This window comes from Nanorana parkeri, unplaced genomic scaffold (genome assembly GCF_000935625.1).
Source record: "Nanorana parkeri isolate BGI_ZX_2015 unplaced genomic scaffold, ASM93562v1 scaffold1, whole genome shotgun sequence".
NCBI lineage: Eukaryota > Metazoa > Chordata > Amphibia > Anura > Dicroglossidae > Nanorana > Nanorana parkeri.
Window position 1 is genome coordinate 6,003,107 of NW_017306269.1, and position 18,783 is coordinate 6,021,889.

Below are 18,783 nucleotides of genomic sequence, written 5' to 3' on the forward strand. Positions count from 1 at the left end.
CTACAAAGAACATATAGAGGAAATTACTATAAACCGTCAATAGATGAAACCAGCCAGTCAGCTGTTTAAGGTGAACAAGCTATAGAAGTGATTCTCTTCCATTTATTGAAAAACAGAGTGTAGATACTGACCACTGGGTCATAGTGCCACCTGTAGGAATAGTGTAAAATCCATTAACCCATCACCCTCAGAAACCGCCTTTCCAAGGAGATAAGGGTGGGTGCTGCGGTAGTCAATGGCTGGCAACTGTGGTGAATAACTAGTAGAATATACAGAGACACCGGCACTTCAATAGTGAATCAAATACGTCTGTTTATTGACGTATGAGTAGCATCGTGTGATACACTTAATGCAACGTTTCGGGGTCACACATGAGGGGGATCCTATGTGGCCCCAAAACGTTGCATTAAGTGTATTGCATGATACTACTCGTACGTCAATAAACAGACGTATTTGATTCACTTTTGACGTGCCGGTGTCTCTGTATATTCTACCTGTAGTAAAAGGACACTACGTACAAACCCAAAAAACAGCCTAGGGGTGGCCTACTCTCTTTCTGCTAACATAGCCTTAGTTTTTTGCCTAGCATCAAGTAGGTAGCACCTAAAAAAAATAAGCTCAGGTTTACTAAAACACCAAATGATGAATTACACAAATTTTGAACCTTTTTTTATTTTTTGTTCAGGTCCACAGGCACTACGTGAAGCCCTTTCTATGTCTTGTATTACCAATGGAGGAGCTGGAACCAGAAAACCAACCCATACTGGATCTGTTGCTAGAAAAGATACATTGGCATCCTATGCTAAAAGGTATTTACCATTCGTAAATACAAAGGAAAGGTTTACTTGAAGCTACAAAACAGAAGCTGTAAAATGTTAAAATGTTTGTCTGGTCCAAAAAAAATATATTTATTCATCACATTGCTCTTATGCACATTTCGCCATGTTTTGTCTTTTAAAAATGCCTCAAGTGCAGACATATCTATTGACCCTGCAAGAAATCCAGTGAAGAAATGTTATGCTCCCGATATGAAATTTTAAATCCTGGGAATCAAAACTGGCCAAGTTGAAGAACCCTAAGCAAGGGTTAATAGTCATGAGTCCAATTCTGTTATAACAACTAGTAGTATAGTATTATTGACCTACAGGTAGTGGGTGCTGTAAATTTTCACACAGCATATGCAGCATTACATGCGGTGTGGAGCGTACGGAGTGCCACCTCCTTCTTAGAAGCTCCTGATGTATGGTGTGTTCTATCATTCAGTCACATAGGGCATCTTACATTTTATATGCACTGTGCCACCGGCTGCTGTTGCCCTTCTTATGTGCTTTTTAAAATTAAAGTGACATTTAAACTAAGTAGGTAAATCTGAAAATGCATTCAGGTACCCTAACTATTATCAAAAATGTATCTTATTTGTGCATCACCGTTTGTGTGTTGTAAAGTAGCCACTGCTCCAAACTTGCGCCCGTGATAGACTATATAACTTCAATACAATTTGTTAAACTAAACATGAGATTGTAGTCCATCACACGAGTGAGCTTGGAACGGGATGATGGGGAGGGGGGGGGGCTGCCTGAGCTCGCAGCAAATGTATCTGCATATCGTTCATAGAGAAGTCAAAGATATATATGATGTACAGAAAAAAAAAATAGAGGCAACGTTGAATATACTCTTTTTTTTAGGCTACATGCACCTGAGCCTCTAAGTGACACTAAACTCAGGAGTTAAATCCTAAAAATGCATTTAAGTTGCCTGTGATGTACAATCCCAATACCAATTAGTAAACTAAACGGGAGATTATAGTCCATCATGGGAGCGAGCTTAGAGTCGTGACTACTTTACAACACACACGGCGACCATGGGGAACAAAAGTAGCCACCCTCCAGAATGAAGGACAGTGTCAGCACCAATTCAGACATAATTTGAGAATCCACAGCCGAGTGATACACAAATAAGATACATTTTTGTTAATCGTTAAGGTACTTGAATGCATTTTTAAGATTTAACTCCTGGGTTGGGTGGCCCGTTTACACCAGATGTGTTGGATTGCGCTGGTACAAAATGAGACAGTTTGCCTTGTTTTGGGTTAAGTCGGTTCACACCACTGCGTTGTGGTGATGTACGTTGCAAAAAAAGTATAATCTGCAGTACTTCTTTTTTTTTTTTTACTGCAGCGTATTGTGATGCACTACACTGCATTACAACATGCTAAACTGCCGTAATATTCTTTGCCAGTTTCTCAACCTCCTAAAGGTAGCAGTATAACCCAACCTATAGGTGTTTCAAGCCCTTTCACACAGGCCGGGTGTAGACCTCCTGAACCAGTTTGTCACCAGAACCAGGGATCCCCGAAACCTTCGCACTAGATTCCTTGTTGACTCTATGTGATCAGTTGAGCTTGATCTATGCCTTTTCACTTCTGAAACTCTTGCCTCTCCTCCTTCACTGTATTGAGATGGAAAGTTTTATAGTGATCCTCATTGTTGCCAACTGGTCCAGGAGACCATGGTGTGCGGACATAGTCAAACTCCTGACACTCTTTTTAGGCATTTCCTTTTTCTCCAGACTAACAGACTCTTTGTGGGGATTTCTGGGTCCTCCCAGATTTTCTGTCTCAAGGGCTGGTATTTCACCCTGTTCTTTGGTCACTGGCTGTAGCAGCCTGGCTATCGTAAAGGACATGGGCATTTTGAGCACTCTCATCCCTAGGAAAGTGAACCTCCTTCAAGGCCTACCGTTGTACCTGGAAGACATTTTGGCTTCATGTGAAGCGAGGTTTTCTTTCCAGGAAGTACTCTATGCGTCGCATCTTATCTTTCCTCCAGTCTGAAGCAGACCAGTGTTTGGCCTTTTACTGTCCAGGTCAAAATTTCTGCCTTGCCAACTTTTTTCCAGAGGTTGCTTGCCTTCCACTCTCTAATGAAGCTTTGTGTGTCTTTGTGGGACCTAAACCTAGTCCTGTTGGCACAATAGAAGCTTTTGTACCTCTCTGAGACATCCGTTTGGTCTTACTCTCTTGCAAGGTGTCCTTCCTTAGAGCCATCACTTCTGCCAGGCTTGTTTCTCAATGGACGGCCTAAACACCCTAAAGAAAGTTCTCTTCACTGTTTGGATGTGGTTCATGCCATCATATTAACCTTTCTACTACTGCTTCGATCTGCAAGTCTGACTCCCTCTTTGTCATTCCTGAGGCTTCCTGTATGGGGCAGCCGGCTTCTTGTTCCACTGTTAGGTGGATTTGTTGAACTATCTTTAAGGCCTATGAGTTAAAGGGGTAAAGTTCCCCCCTTTCCAGTAGAGGCTCCCTTTACTAGGAGTGGTAGTGCTTCTTGAGGTTTCCAGCATCAAGCTTCTGTTTCCCCAAATCCTCAAGGCTGACCTGGTCCTCTGTTCACCCTATTGCCAAGTTTTACCAGGTGGCCATTCAGGTCACTCTTGTGACTTATGTACACCCTCCTGTTATAGTTCCCTGTTGGTTTTTTTCCCCCTCACAGGCATGTTAGTCTTTTGCTGTATTGTCTGCCCTTTTGTTGAACTGCTTTTGGATGTCCCAAGAATTGACTCCCTGTGTCCGGTGATGTATGTTTAAGAAAACAGGATTATTGTCATACCTGTGAAATCCATTACTTGGAGTACATCACAGGACACATGAACCTCCCCTCTGTTCTCTATGATTCGCCAATATCCTGTTTAGTGCAAAACTGTGCAAGAGTGGGAGCGGATATACAGGGCTTAGCTTTGGTTGCCAGTTTCCTGTCACCTGAAATTAGCTGCATAACCCATTGGTTCAAGAATTAACGTTCTGTGATGTATTTGAAGGATTGGATTTTACAGGTAAGACAAAAATCCGGTTTTATTTGTTAATTTCACAAGCCATTCTGTTCATTTCATTTTTTCTTTATAGTTTTCCTGTTTTGTTATTTTTACTCCTATTTCATTGTCGATTTTTTGTTTATGTTGTTCTTATTTATTTTTACAGTAGCACAGAGAAAAAGAGGGAAAAAACCCAAGGCGTCAAAGAGGAATCAAATACAAATGATCAGAGCCCACTAAATCAGGCATCTCCTTCTCCCCTACCTTCCCCACAGACCAGCCAAACACACAGGCAAAATCAGGAAAGCAGAAATACTGCATCAACCAAAAGGTTTATATCGTACTGACAAGGGTACAAGCAGCAAGAGTTGTAATGACAGTCTGTGTTGTTTACTGCATTGCTAGACTGGAGAGGGTCTTAGTGTCAAGTAGCACTTTAACAGAGACCTCCTACTGTCTGTTCAAGAACAAAAGTGTCTCTGCATTGCCTATACAGCGACTCTACAGTGCCTGGCTGCAATGGCTACTGCAACATCAGACAAAAATGTTGCAATTGTTGCTCATCTGTAGGACGGCTATAAAGATGGCTATATGCATTGCCGGTACAATCCATCATTTTGACAAAAGAAAAGGGACATTGTTTAGTGCCACATTTTTAGACATACCCTTGCCACCCTTTCAGTTGCATTACCCATGTATGTTTATATGCTGTGTGTGTGTGTGTGTGTGTGTGTGTGTGTGTGTAGACTGAATATACATACATACATACATACATACATACATACATACATACATACATACATACATACATACATACATGCATACATACATTCAGGGATATTAGATTATGGGGGCATGGATGTAGGCAGTTCAGAGTTTTCTGTAAAGAACTAAGAAAAGTGTAAGCACTGTGTATATGAGTAAGGTAAATCTTTATTTTACCAACAATAATCCAGCATTGTTTCCAAAGTCTGTCCTCAAGTTTGACTAACAGTGGATGTTTTAAACAAGGAGATGTAACAAGTGTCTCAGCATTGTGACTGAATTACCTGAGCAGATCATAATGCGTAAACTGCTCTTGGGCATGAGGCCCAGTTTAGCAAACACTGCTTCAGAAACTAGACCGATCCAGCCCTGGGACTGTTGCCCAGTCTGTGGCCATTTGGTTATTGTGCTGGACCCAACAGAAAGTAGTCAGTGTTTCCCTGCCCTAGATTTTTACTTGGACCTTATTGAAAAATAATTTAGAACGCTAGGATGAGAACTGTTCCTTGACTATGGCTCTATATTTTGTGACATATGGAAAGTTACAACGATAAAGTGCTTCCTGTAGCACCATATGTGTAATGCTGCCTGATTCTAAAGTACCTGTACCACCAATGCTGCATTACTGTATTATGGTACCTACTTTACCAGAAGCACGGCTCATGCCAGTAAGGAAAAACTATTGGACTGGCATCTGCTAGATGCATTTTATTTATTTCACATGTGTGTTGTCCATTCCCTTTCCTTTGTTTGTGTTTATTCATATGGTTTTTTTATAGGAGGAAATTTGTGGTATAGAGTATCAGATGTGTTTAACAGTAATTTTCAAGAGGGCTAGAGAGTAGGTCACAAATGTTGGAATGTTGAGTTGTAAAGGGGCAGTTTTCTCCAGCATTCTCTGATCATCTCCTCTAGCATGTCCTCAGCCTTGGACCATGTCCTCCACCTTGGACCATCTCCTGTAGCATGTCCTCAGTCTCTGTCCATCTCCTGTAGTGTAGCTTCATTCTCCTACAGCATGTTCTTGGCTTCGGACCATCTTCCGCAGCATGTCTTCAGTCTCTTAATAGTCTTCGGTAGCATTGCATACATTGTATATTTTGTGCAGCCCTTTGCTAATGTTAGGAGCTACACTTGAGGTCCCTTATATCTAGAAGGTTGGCGCCACTGTTATAGACCATAATTTACTGCCTGCAAATTAGCTTCAGACAGTCCTGCTAACATATTGTATACACACTACAGCACAGTTTTGGATGGTTGTGGATTATCCTAGCAGTGTATTTTTTTAAAACCCACACACATTGGGAGAACAAACAATTACATTAAAATAGTCTCTCTGGTGGGATTTGAATTTAGGATTTAGTAAACATTGTGCTGATCATATCATATTGTTATAGGTAGACTTTGTGTGCAGTAAAAATCACATGGCACAAATATATTTAGAAAAGAGTTTACTTTTCATAAATATGAAAAATCTAATTCCTGACAACCAGTCTTAATTTTTCAAGAATGTCTCCTTGAAATATTTTAAAAACCACAGTTGAAGTTTGCCTCTGCTTTTTTTTTTTTTTTTTAAGGCAAATTGGTATTGTATTCTTTACAATAAATAAAACTGGCTATTAAGAGCCTCTTAGCTAGAGTAGCACACTGAGACTCCTCACAATAACTCTCAAGTGCACTTACAACCATGTGTTCCTCGGCTAAGAATGCCCTGTTCGAGCTTGTCAGGAACAGCCAACTCAAGCCATAATTGTTTCTGTTGCACACAAAGGGCATAATAAAATGCTGGCAGAGTGTCGCGTTCCGGTTGTGAGGAGGAATCCGGAACGTTTAGATTGTTTCATGGTTTAAAAGTGGAGCTATGAACAGATTTGCAGTATAACCCGGAAAGCCATAGAAAGCAAGATTTATCTTCACAAACACTAGCAGGAATAAACCAGTTTGCTACACTGATTTTAGTCATGTTTATTGGTGTTTTACAGAACTTTAAGCTACGGTTGATATACCAATAAAATGTTTCCTGCTATATTAATGGAAAGGTATTGTACAAACTGGCTTTCTTTTAGAATACTTGGTCCCATTATAAGAGAGAACTGTATTTAAAGCAAGTGTCCATTTTGAGTGGCTGTCTAAAAAGAAATAGTTGCCCTTGAGTAATGTTGTGAAGTATTGCAATGATGTTCAAGTAGATCCCATCGCACTCCTGACTAGATATAACCCAAGATAATGGGTGGGTGCTGAGATGACAGCAGATGCCTCTGCAGATCAGTATCACGTAGTAGAAAAGTCACTCACACTCCAATGCGAATTTCAGTCAATGTTCTTTATTGACAAAAGAATTGTCACATTGTATAGTATCTTTTCGGAACCGTATAGGTCCCTTCTTCAGACAAAGTGCCGGAAGAAGGGACCTATACGGTTCTGAAACGTTGCTATACAATGTGACAATTTGTCAATAAAGAACAGTGACTGAAATTCGCATTGGCGTGCGAGTAACCTTTCTATTGCAATGTATTCTATTGTGTACTCGCCCAATAAAGATGTTTCAGAGAATTAAAAAGAATATTTAATGGTACACTTTTACTTCCTGCAGCATATTTAATGTTTTTATATACATATTTGTAAATGGTCCCTTCATCTGGCAAAACAATAAGCTGAAGCCTTTGGTTTCGAAATGTTGTAAATGCTTGTGACACCATTTTTATCTGAACGTCAATAAAAGACGGTTCGGTAAAGTGGACCTTGGCGTGCTGGTGACCTTATTACATCTCCTGTTTACATGACGACATCCGCTGGCCATTTCAGCACCCATGAAGCTACGTACAGCGATACGTCTGTTTTGGATTGTGATGGGACATCTCTAATTAACATGGTACACTTCTGGACTATTTGAAAGTTTTGGGACAAAAGACAAGTACTATGAAATGGTTATTTTTTTAAACACAGGACTTGAATCATTACAACTCTTGCCAGACACAGCAGTGTCTTAATGCTTTTGTATCCTCAGTTTTTTAAATTTACTGTTTCTAAGCTTTGCTTGGGTGTCAACAATTACCCCGCTCTTGTGATTTCCCTGTTTATACTAATTTGCTCCAAAATTCCCACCATTGCAACCACTTTACTGCTAAACACCTTAAAATGTTCTCGCTCTGGCTGGTAAAAATAGCTGACAGATTCAGCTGAAATAAGGACTTACAAACAGGCATGCTTGTGTGGTCGCCCACATTTCTATAGTGTTTTCTCCTTCTGCTTGTGTTTTACCTCCTTGCAGTTGAAACTATTGTAATGGGCTGCTACTTGTGCATATTGACTTTATTAAAGTGTGTTGTACTCACCCTGTAGAGTCTCTGATGTTGTCTTCCTGCTTTACTAACTCAGTTTGTTTTGTCAATCACTTCCATGTTAGGTACACAGAAGATTGTTTCTAACTTCTTCTCTATACTTATGTTATATCAAAACCAAGACAGTGACAAGAGTCTTGAGTTTTGGATGCTATTCCTCTTCAAAGGGGCTGCCATTTTGCTTTTTTATGTATTTGCTGCTTGGGGTTTTCTTTACCTTTTTGTCAGATGGCTGAGTGGCCTCCCTGCAGTATCTGTCTTTGTTTGCTTGATATTGCTTTCTTGTGGTGTTTAAGGTTGTTTGTTTTTTTCTGTGCCCTACCAGTGTAAAGAAAAGCTCCACTGTTGAAAAGTCACACAATGCATGGGAATCTTCTGATGACAGTCGAAACAGGCTAATGAGGGCAGCTTCAACATCAAAACTGATCTCAAAAGCTACCAAAGCTTCAGATAAGTAAGTATAGCATGTTGAAGTTTAAGTATGATAGTCTGCCTTGCATTTCCCAGAAGGACTGGTCAGTTTGAGATTGTTTGTAGGCTGGTATGTACTCGGTCCCAACTGACCCAGTTTTAATGAAAAAAAACATAGAACTGTTTTTAGCCTCAATCCTCAGTCTGAATTAATATAAGTATGTTAAGGTTCTTCCACTATCCTTCATCCCATAGTCGGCCAAGTCCACAAATAGGGACTGGTGGGTGTTCCAACTCCAGCTATGGTGTTGGCAGTCGCTGATAACAGCCACCTTTTGGTTTGTATAAACAGACTAGGTGTGTGATGCTGGTGTGCCTTTTTTATTTTTGTTTTAGGCAACTCTTTGCTAAGCTAATCATTACAGCCAGTTTGGCTAGAAAGTGGGGACATGTGCAGATGTTTATGAGCTGCACTGACATCTGTTGCTTAATCATATAAAACTGATTGAGTTTAGAGGTGCCCATGGACCCTAGAAGCTGCTGGCTAAGCTTTGTGTTTAGCTTGTGTGGAAAAAATGGATAGATGCATGCAGACATCCGGCATTGGCTTGTGTGGAAAAATTACCTGTGGTTTTCTTCTTTTTTTTTTTTGCTGACCACTGCTTTCCCTATTTTCGAGACTCCTAGAAGATTGTCATTCAGTCTGGCCAAAAAAAGCTGGTTGATTAACTGTCATCTTATGTTTAGAGGTGCCTAAATCCCACAAGAGATCACGCCAGATTACAATCACTATTAAACTACACAGATTATTTGTCAGCTGACCAATCCTGGTCATCTATACATTGCTGTTGTTGTCTAGAACATTGTTGTAATTAAAGGGGAACTTTACCCATATCTTCAAAATAACAACAAAGGCACCTTTTAGAAATGTTTAGTAATGACAATCTGCAAACACATACTTTTAGATAATTGCAGGCTTTGTATTCTTTGTATACCTTATTTTCCCCAGTCTTCTGACAGTGGCCATTTTAACTAAGGGCAGGTTACTAGATCTCTTTACTTCCTGGGACATGTGACTAGGACATGCACATTATCTCAGAGGAGGAAAATGCCTTTCCCTGAGATCTCATGAGATTTCCCAGCAATGCTCTGCTGATGTAACCTTCCTAGGATGCGCTCGGGCACATTACATAATTTGTGCCAAAGAAGACGAGGAAGTAGAAAAAAAGAATGTGTAGGTAAAATAAAAATGTTTGTTTAGCTAGGGAATGTAAGATGACTTCATACCAGCATGCAGAGCTGTATGCTGATGTGATTTTTAGTCAAACGGGGTAAAGGTATTATAATTGAACCATTTTTTGTGTTCTATTTAGGAAAACCATTTTATCCAAAATACATTTCTGCTGCAGTGAACTCTAAGAGAACCCATTTGTGAAATCCTAAAATATACAGAATGTTTTTTGATCCCACATTAGCTTACATAGTAATGGCTGTGGTCTGTGTTGCTGACATATCATAGATTGTAGCCTTTCCTTTCTGGGGCCCTAGTGATTGTCAGATGTGGAGAGCCGTGTAAACCGTAAAGAATGAAATGCACATTTCTGGCCATAATGTCAACTCTTAACAGTGTAAAATGTTTTCAGATTTTGCCCACACCAGCACTGTGATCACTAAGCCACTCAGTCACAAGCTGTAGCCAGCACATGCCATTCAAGTAGCGGCCAACAAATCTGAATTTGCTAATGTAAAGTAATGATGAATTATTTTTGTTTTCAGGCATAAAGATATTGTCATCAGCCCAGGTAAAAACTCAAGATCGTGCAGCCTTTCTTATCTCATTGTGCTTACTTTTTCTTGTGCTTCCTATTATCGCTCTTCTTTTCATATGATTCAAACAAAAACTTTTAATTTTAGATTTTCTTTTTTGTTTTAAGAACTTTTGTTAATACACAATTTTTCCTCCATAGTGTGTGCCTTGATTAAGTGTTCATTTCACAATAAATCAGAATTTAGCAGCACGATTACATGCTAAGCAGACAGAGAACTTTGTTATTCTGGCTTTATAAGTTGTTTTACTTCTGTCTCAAAACCAGCAAAAATGTCCACGCGAGAAAAAAACAGCCAAGGTAAGATTGCTGCTCGCATCGTACAGCTTGGCCTTGTTTCTTGATGCCTTTCCTTATGCACTCCTAATCTCACTTTTTGCTGATTCTTCATCTTAACAAAAAAAAAATATATATATATATATCACTGGCATGCAGACTATTGCCTCTTGGTTTAATTGTAGGGAAAGCCCATGATTTTTATGATATTGTAAACTCTTAAATATAGCATGGGCCTTGAATTTCAAAGATAAGTGTAGTTTTATGCTAACCATCCCTCTCACCGCAATAAGCTTTGGACAGGTTTTAAAATGGTATTGTAAATATCAGGTTACCATATAGCTAATCATACCAGCGCGGACTGATTAATAATTGGCTACAAGCCAGCCTGATAGAGACCCCTGACCCCCTTACTCCCTTTCAGTCTATGCTGCTCTCCCCTGATGAACACACAGATGGCAGGCTGTAAACCTGCTGGCCATGGCTTTGCAAGTCAAAGCAGAAATTCATATGCAATCAATGCCTCCCCTATGTCTGTTCAAAGGGTTCGGGAGAAGCTTACTCTAAGGCTGGGTTCACACCTAGGCGTATGGAATATGCGCGTTTTTACAGCGATTTGCGGTAAAAGAGCCAAGAGCTCTTTTACCGCTCTTCCAAGAGCTATCCGGCTGTATCCTAATGGATACGCCAGGCCTTAAACTACCCTTATCTTTTAAGGGGTCAGTACACACAAAACGAAGATTCACTTCTGATAAGATGTCAAGGAGCTGAATTACCCAAAATGTTCTTGTATCTCTTTGGAGAACTTACAGGGTTATTCACAAAAGGGTGAAAAGTTTGGAGAAGGCAGGAGAAGTGAACAATCTAGGACAACATAGCTGATTTGGAAAAATCCTCCAATTCAGCTCACTCTCCAGTTCAGCTATGTTGTCCTAGATTGTTCACTTCTCCTGCCTTCTCCAAACTTTTCACCCTTTTGTGAATAACCCTGTAAGTGATATATCTGCTCATTTCTAGCCATTATAAAGGATTCTAATACTCCCTGCTGATTTTTTTGTTTTTGCTACTTTATTCAGTGGGAAATGACGGGTTGTAAGCGCAACCCCACACCTGCTGATACCTTCCTTCTTTCCATGACACTCCATCCCACTCCAACAAAGCAGGGAGTCTACGGCCAGGTTCACACCATTTTCCGGACCAGATCTGGAACGTGGTGCATTGTGTTTTACAGCACTTTTGCTGCATTTTTTTAATATCTTAAAATGGGCTTACATGTGCACACCAGTGTGTTCCAGTGCATTTGCATGTGTTTTTGATGCATTTCCATGCGCTCCAGTGCATTCCAGACCAGAGACGAGCAGTATTTGTTTTTTGTCTGGACCGGGATGGACTGCGCTGGTGTGAACAGAGCTCAGAAATACCATATGAATGTTCCCGGACAAAAAAAGCATCCCAGTATAAACTGTTCTGGTCTGGACATGATCCGGACATGGTGTGAACAAGCCCTTAAACCTATGTAAGCTCCGTGCTACTGCAAATGAACCAATATTAGGAAAAGTTCTGCCATAAAATATTTTTTAAATGAATTGTCCGCTTTCTCAAATTTTTTATCTTTTTTAGAAACCGGCTTTTTTACACAGCTCCATAAATATTTGTCCTTAACAACTGCGGGCTGTTCATTTGTAAATGGCTCCCACAAGTTTTTTTTCTTTTTAATCTGGACAACCTCTGAGGAGGCGTAAAGCAAAAAAACCCACAAGTTTACTGATATATGGGGTCTAAGGGACTTTGTCAACGTTTCCGACAAACTGAGGAAACCCCTTTTTAACCAAGTTTTATTTTTTGCAAAATAATCTGCATGCCTTTTTAAATCAAATACATTTGTCCTGAAGTGATTTGTGCTGAAGTGCATGTCATTCCTATGCAAGTTTCTACCTAAACGTTGCCTCATGCTGCAGCGTCTGAATTGAATCTTCCAGCTTATTTTCCTGCTGCTGCTTTGGCATTATGCTGGCTTCTATTGACAGAAAATAAACAAACTTTATTCTATTCTTATTAAAACACGTCTCAAACTTTTCAATCAGCTTTTTTTTACCCTGCTCTATAAGCTCTGCTTTAGCATGAAATCCTCTATAATCGGTGCATGCTGTTTCTATGCATGTTTAATGGTCTTCACTGGACTTCATCCAACCTTGGTCCGTGTGGCTGCACATTGATCAGACATTTATAGGCTGGCCATAACCAGCTTCATACCACTTCAGATATGATGCTTGGGTAAGAATTAGGATGTTTAAGGATTCACTATATTTAACAGATTCAAGCACTTCCATCTTCTGAAACAGTTGTTTTCACTGCCACAGATTTTCCAGCTTGTTGGTGGCAGCGTTGGAAGCATCATTTGCTGCCAAGGAATATGCTGGTAGGAGGAGAGAGCAGAATGACAGTTGAGCTCATCACTGAGCTGCTTCTTCACTGTCCATTCATAGGCTGGAGGAGGGTCCATGACAGCTTGGGCTCAAAGGAAGTGTGAATGATTATATGATGCTGGCTGTCCCCCTGAGGACATCCAGTGGTGGAAAACTACTACGAGGGACCGCTCTAGATTGGAGGGGTGTATTGCAGCAAGACCTGATTTTTTTTTTTTTTTTTATTCATCTTTTTTATGGACTATTTAGTCCTCATAAGAATACTTTCTTAAAATGTTTATTGTATCTTTTTATAAATCCTTTTTTCCTTAAACACCATCTGTAATGTGTAGGGAGACGTTAGAACCTCTATCAGGTTTTTATTGCTGGTTGTGTCTCTTTCCTTTGCTCAGCCATGGTAAAAACCAACAAAGAGTCTATCGTTTTCTCAGTCATGCTTTGTTCAGTATCCCTGTTGGAGACATTATCCCTCATCTCTTATCCCAGTGATAGGAGCAAACGGAAAGTTTTCCACAGGCTGTCAGCAGTGAAAACCTGACAGAGATTCTAAGTCCTTACCACTTCATCATTAACTGAAAATACATTTCTCACACAGTAAGCAGCAAGGAGTTCTGGAACCTGGGAACATTTTTTTCAAAACAAACAGTGGCTATATAGTTAGATCTGCCTTGCAGCACAGCGACACGGTCTGCATGAAGTTGTATTTTTTCTTGTTTTTGTGACTTTCCTTTAAATCCGGGGTAGGTGTTTAAAATCATAACTGTCCCTTCTCTGGAACCAAATCCTTGTTGCCTTTTTTTTTTTCCTTAGTTGGCCCCTCCTTTTGGTCAGACATAAAGTATAGGTAGAACGTTCTAAACAAATGCACTTTAACTATCAAAGGTTTTACACAATACTAAACCTGCAATTGTTATTTTGAGGAGCCAGTATAAAAATAAGATGGGTGAAGAAGGCAAAAGTGGATTTAAATTATATGTACAGACACTCCTTGGTCTACGATGGGGTTACGTTCCAATAAACCCATCGTAAAGCGATCACATCGCAAACCAAGGAGTTGTATATACATGAGATATTCAACACTTTATTATCAAATACCATAAGCTTTTGTCCATGTGTAGGTTAACTTAAGTGTTTTAGCCAAGTTTAAGGTAGGCTAAGCTATGACATAGTACAGTATATACACAACCAAAGGAGCATCAGTATACAGTGTGTGTGTGTGTGTATATATACACATATATACACATACATATATATACATATAGCATATATACACATACACACACATATATATATATATATGTGTGTATGTGTATATATGCTATATGTATATATATGTATGTGTGTATATATACACACACACACACACACACACACACACACACACACACACACACACACACACACACACACACAGCTCTCGTAGACATAGTACAGTATATACACAACCAAAGGAGCATCAGTATACAGTGTGTGTGTGTGTGTATATATACACATATATACACATACATATATATACATATAGCATATATACACATACACACACATATATATATATATATGTGTGTATGTGTATATATGCTATATGTATATATATGTATGTGTGTATATATACACACACACACACACACACACACACACACACACACTGCTATCGTATATGAGCGTAAAGTCGAATAATTGTATCCTGAGGAGCATCTGTATAGCCAAAACTTTTTTTTCTTTAGGGAATAGTTAAATTTATTTTTTTTACTGCTTTGAGAGGAAATCTTCCCAATACATTGGGAGTTCCCATCTTCAACAGTTGTTGCTGGAACATTGCTTCCTCTTGGATAATTAACCCTTGCCTCTTGCTCACCTCTTAGTTTTATAATTTTGGATTTTCTTTCACCTTCTGTCTTTATGAATAGAGGGATGAATCTCCCCAGAGACATCAATAAAATCCCATCAAGGAGTCTACCATTCCTCACTCTATCCAAAATTAGAAAAAAAAGATGCTACACCAAAATATCTATTAATGTAGAACTATGTAAGTGATATGACACCAGTGGGAAATCCAGACCCGAATTATACTTATTAGGGCCTACCCATGCACGAAAAGGCAGTCTTGCATGGTTAAATATTGTCTCTCTTCTCTCAGACACCCCTCCTTCGGCTGTGTCTGAAATGTCAGTTTGTTAAATCACTTGGATCCAAAAGGTTAGATTTGCTGATTTCATCTTCCCACAAACATTACTTTCATATTCCACGGTAAAAAGCACAATTTCCCCTTTTTGTTTAAAGTACATTTAATAAGGTCGTTCCAGAAGGTGATGTTTAAGGCCGTAAACGCCACCTGTAAGTGTTTAAGAACAGTATTTTCTATATTATACCACTTTTCCAGTCAGTACCTTTTTAAATATAAAACCTTAATACATTTTGTTGTATGCCCTCCCCTCCCCCGAAGTATTCTAATGCAGATTTAGATGAATATAAATGCCCATCTCTGACTAGTGCTATTTTAATATCATCGTCTACTATACTGCCAAATTTGATTCTGTGATTAGTACACACTTCTGCAATTTGCACTGCTGTGGAATGCCCATAAGTATGTGTTCTCTGTGCGCTAATGCCACCCACTTTTCATGAACGGCGAAAGTAATCTTTTCAGTTTTCGAGTATATTGCATTAAAGTGACACTAAACTCAGGAGTTAAACCTTAAAAATGCATTCAAGGACCTTTTAACTATTAACAAAAGTGTATCTTATTTGTGTATCACTCGGCTGTAGATCCTCCAATCATCTCTGAATTGGTGCTGACACTGTCCTTCTTTCGGGAGGGTGGCTACTTTTGTTCCCCATGGTCCCTGTGTGTGTTGTAAAGTAGCCACCGCTCCAAGCTCGCTCCTGTGATGGACTACAATCTCACGTTTAGTTAGTTAATTTATATTTAAGCTATGGTCTATCACGGGAGTGAGCTTGGAGTGGTGGCTACTTTACAACACACACAGGGACCACGGGGAACAAAAGTAGTCACCCTCCAGAAGGAAGGACAGTGTTGGCACCAATTCAGAGATGATTTGTTGGATCTCTAGCCGAGTGATACACAAATAAGATATATTTTTATTCATCGTTAAGGTACTTGAATGCATTTTTAAGGTTTAACTCCTGAATTTAGTGTCACTTTAAGTTGCCACCATAAGTTTTCCCAACCATCTGATGAAAGGGCCTGTGTTGATGGGCGTTTGTTCACGTCAAGCTGGTTTTGCAGTCCCTTGCAAGTTTATGGGAATGCAAAAAGCACTTGAAGCAGGTCAGAAAGAGGTCAGCTGCAGGTTAAATACATCCGTCAATGAATTCTAAATGATCTCAGAATAGTCTCAAAAACTGATGTCAATCTGACGCCATCAACACTGGACACTAGATCTTTTGGTGTCACTTATTTAGTCATAAAACATATTTACAATTCCTTACCTCACATAGGTGGACAGTAATAGGAATGTTATTTCTTGCATTTTATAATTTTTATATGTGATAAAATTCTATTCCATTATTTAAATGGAACACAGCCTATGCTAGTTCAGAGATTTTATATTAAAGATTTCTGTGACACCAAAAGGCCTTGTTTTACATTGAGCTGCGGAAAGTGGATAATTTATTTTAGGTGCCCTCATTTTTGTAGTTGCAAACAATTTAATTTTCAAGAACACTTTGTTTTTTGTTTTTTTGCCTTATTAATCACTCTGAGGTCCAGGCCCATGGAGGTCTATATACCAAAATAAATCTTGTTTGTGCGTGCTCTACTTTATCCTTAAATAATAATAAAATTAAAATGTAATCTATTGCTGCTTACCAGACTTTACATGTGGTGGCTGCATTTTTATAGGCACAGAACAATTTCAGCAAGTACAGAAAATTCCTACTGACTTCGCCAGAAATTAAGTGTCGTCACTTCCTGTGAGTTTGAAAGATCAAACAAATATCTTCTCTTTATATTCTAAACTACCGGTCTCATCAATCTATGGTGTAACGGTGGTCAACAAAGGCAGACATGTTTGATATATTACATTTTCGCTTTTGTCTTTAAAGAATATGTGCACATTCTGCACTTAAAATTTTGTTTTTTTGTTCCTGAAACTTGTTTTTACAAAATTTTAATTCCAAGACATACCTATGTTGCTAATAACTAGGCATGTGCCTAAAGACTTGGGGCCTCCCCAAAATTTTAGGATGAGATGGGACATTTTATCTTTTTTTTTTTTTTAAATGCAAACTCTTTATAAGATTGAATGGGGTGCCTGTTGCATGTACAGGCTCTTCGAGGTGAGTATTATAGGATTGTCAGGGGAAGCTTTAATATAGGTTTACCTGCACCTTTTTGGTTCATTACATTTTAAGCACACAGAGAGGAAGTTGCACAACCATCATCACATATGAGGAGTACTCTTTACTCCAGCTGAAGTTGACTATGTAGAATTTAAATAGAGATTGGTTTTACTTGTTGTCTGTAAACCCGAAAAATATATTTTGGCTATAAGTGAACTCCAGTGTTCTGAATCCCATATTTTATTGAGAGCTGGAGGCCTCCAAAAAACATTTTTACTGATCAGCGTGCTCAGCTATTTAAGCCTATTTTATTCTCAGTAACATTGCTAAGCTATTTCATTCTACCCAGAACATTAAATTCATCCAAGGAAGGCTTTTCATAAATTAAAACCGTATTGATGATGATAATACAATAAATACAATAAATGTTCTTCTTTCTGAATATTGGCGTGGCCTTCCAAACATCCGCTCAAGCTCTGGAGGCAGCAGAGCCAACGTTAGCTTCTTGGATGGCATATTGCTTCCAGATCTGTGAACGCTGTCTGACAACATTTTTAAATATTTTGTCTTTGCAGAAGGAGAATACATAAAAATGTTTATGCGAGGCCGACCAATCACAATGTTCATTCCTTCTGACGTGGAGAGCTATGAAGACATAAGAACAGAACTGCCACCAGAGAAGTTAAAACTGGAGTGGGTGTATCCTTAATATTCTCATGTTAGGTCGTTGGAGTTAGGCTGTTGAAAAGAGTATAAAGGAAATTAAAGTGCATCTATCATCAGACTTTTAGTATCAATCCCTGCCAGGATTTTATTGTGGTCTCTGTCCCCACTGGTTACTGTTGTCAAAGAGACAGAAAGTGAGGAAATCCAAAATGTTGCCGTTGTTACCAGTGCAAGAGGTTCTATTTAAATCTTCCATTGGTGACACCTATTGCAGTGACAAATGTATAAGAAGAAAATTCAGCTTGCTTTCCAGAGATTTCTTAATACTTCCTGTTATGTCTCCAGGACATATCAGGCAGGAGGGAAATCTCACCAGTAGAACAGACTGGGAAATAAAGTGACAGGTTTTACCCTACCCTTGTCTTTCCAAAGCTAAAAAAAGAAAGCTTAGACTATAAATAGATTTGATTATGATATATATATATTACGCTGTATTAGTCCATTTGGGGAATGTTCCCTTCACATCCTGTCCCAGAAACACTACAGAGAGTAAGAGGAAATCTCTCCTAGAAAATGTTGTCTTTGTGTTGTCAACAGAACAGGTGTCCTCATTGAAAGGTTTCCTCTTGCTCCCTCCAACTTTTGTACCTGAGATAATGGTCACAAAAGCAAGCGGCAATGGCGAGTCTCCCTAGTGCTGAGACAGACAGACCAATAAAAATTTGACTTGATTTGGGATTATAACACTTCCCCACCCCAAAACCTTTGCGTACACTTTAAGGACTGTTTCCCACCTACCTTGCTTTGTATAGGGCCTATTCACACCAACGCCCCGCTGTGATAAAAATGATGCAGGAGTCATTTTATTGCAGCTTGCTGCAGCACATAGAATTTACATAGAGGGAAAGAAAAAAAACAAAAATATATATATATAATATATATATATATATATTA

The 18,783-nt window shown here is 39.1% G+C and overlaps 1 protein-coding gene across 1 annotated transcript in view; it reads left to right on the forward strand.

Annotated features, from left to right (window-relative positions):
• The window catches only part of EML4 (echinoderm microtubule associated protein like 4), a 168,066-nt gene that overhangs the window by 119,349 nt on the left and 29,934 nt on the right, over positions 1–18,783 (forward strand). Inside the window, exons 3-7 of the mRNA XM_018555376.1 lie at positions 686–809; positions 3,983–4,147; positions 8,248–8,376; positions 10,110–10,135; positions 17,739–17,862. Of these exons, the coding sequence (XP_018410878.1) occupies positions 686–809; positions 3,983–4,147; positions 8,248–8,376; positions 10,110–10,135; positions 17,739–17,862 (568 nt within the window). The remainder of the gene's footprint in view (positions 1–685; positions 810–3,982; positions 4,148–8,247; positions 8,377–10,109; positions 10,136–17,738; positions 17,863–18,783) is intronic.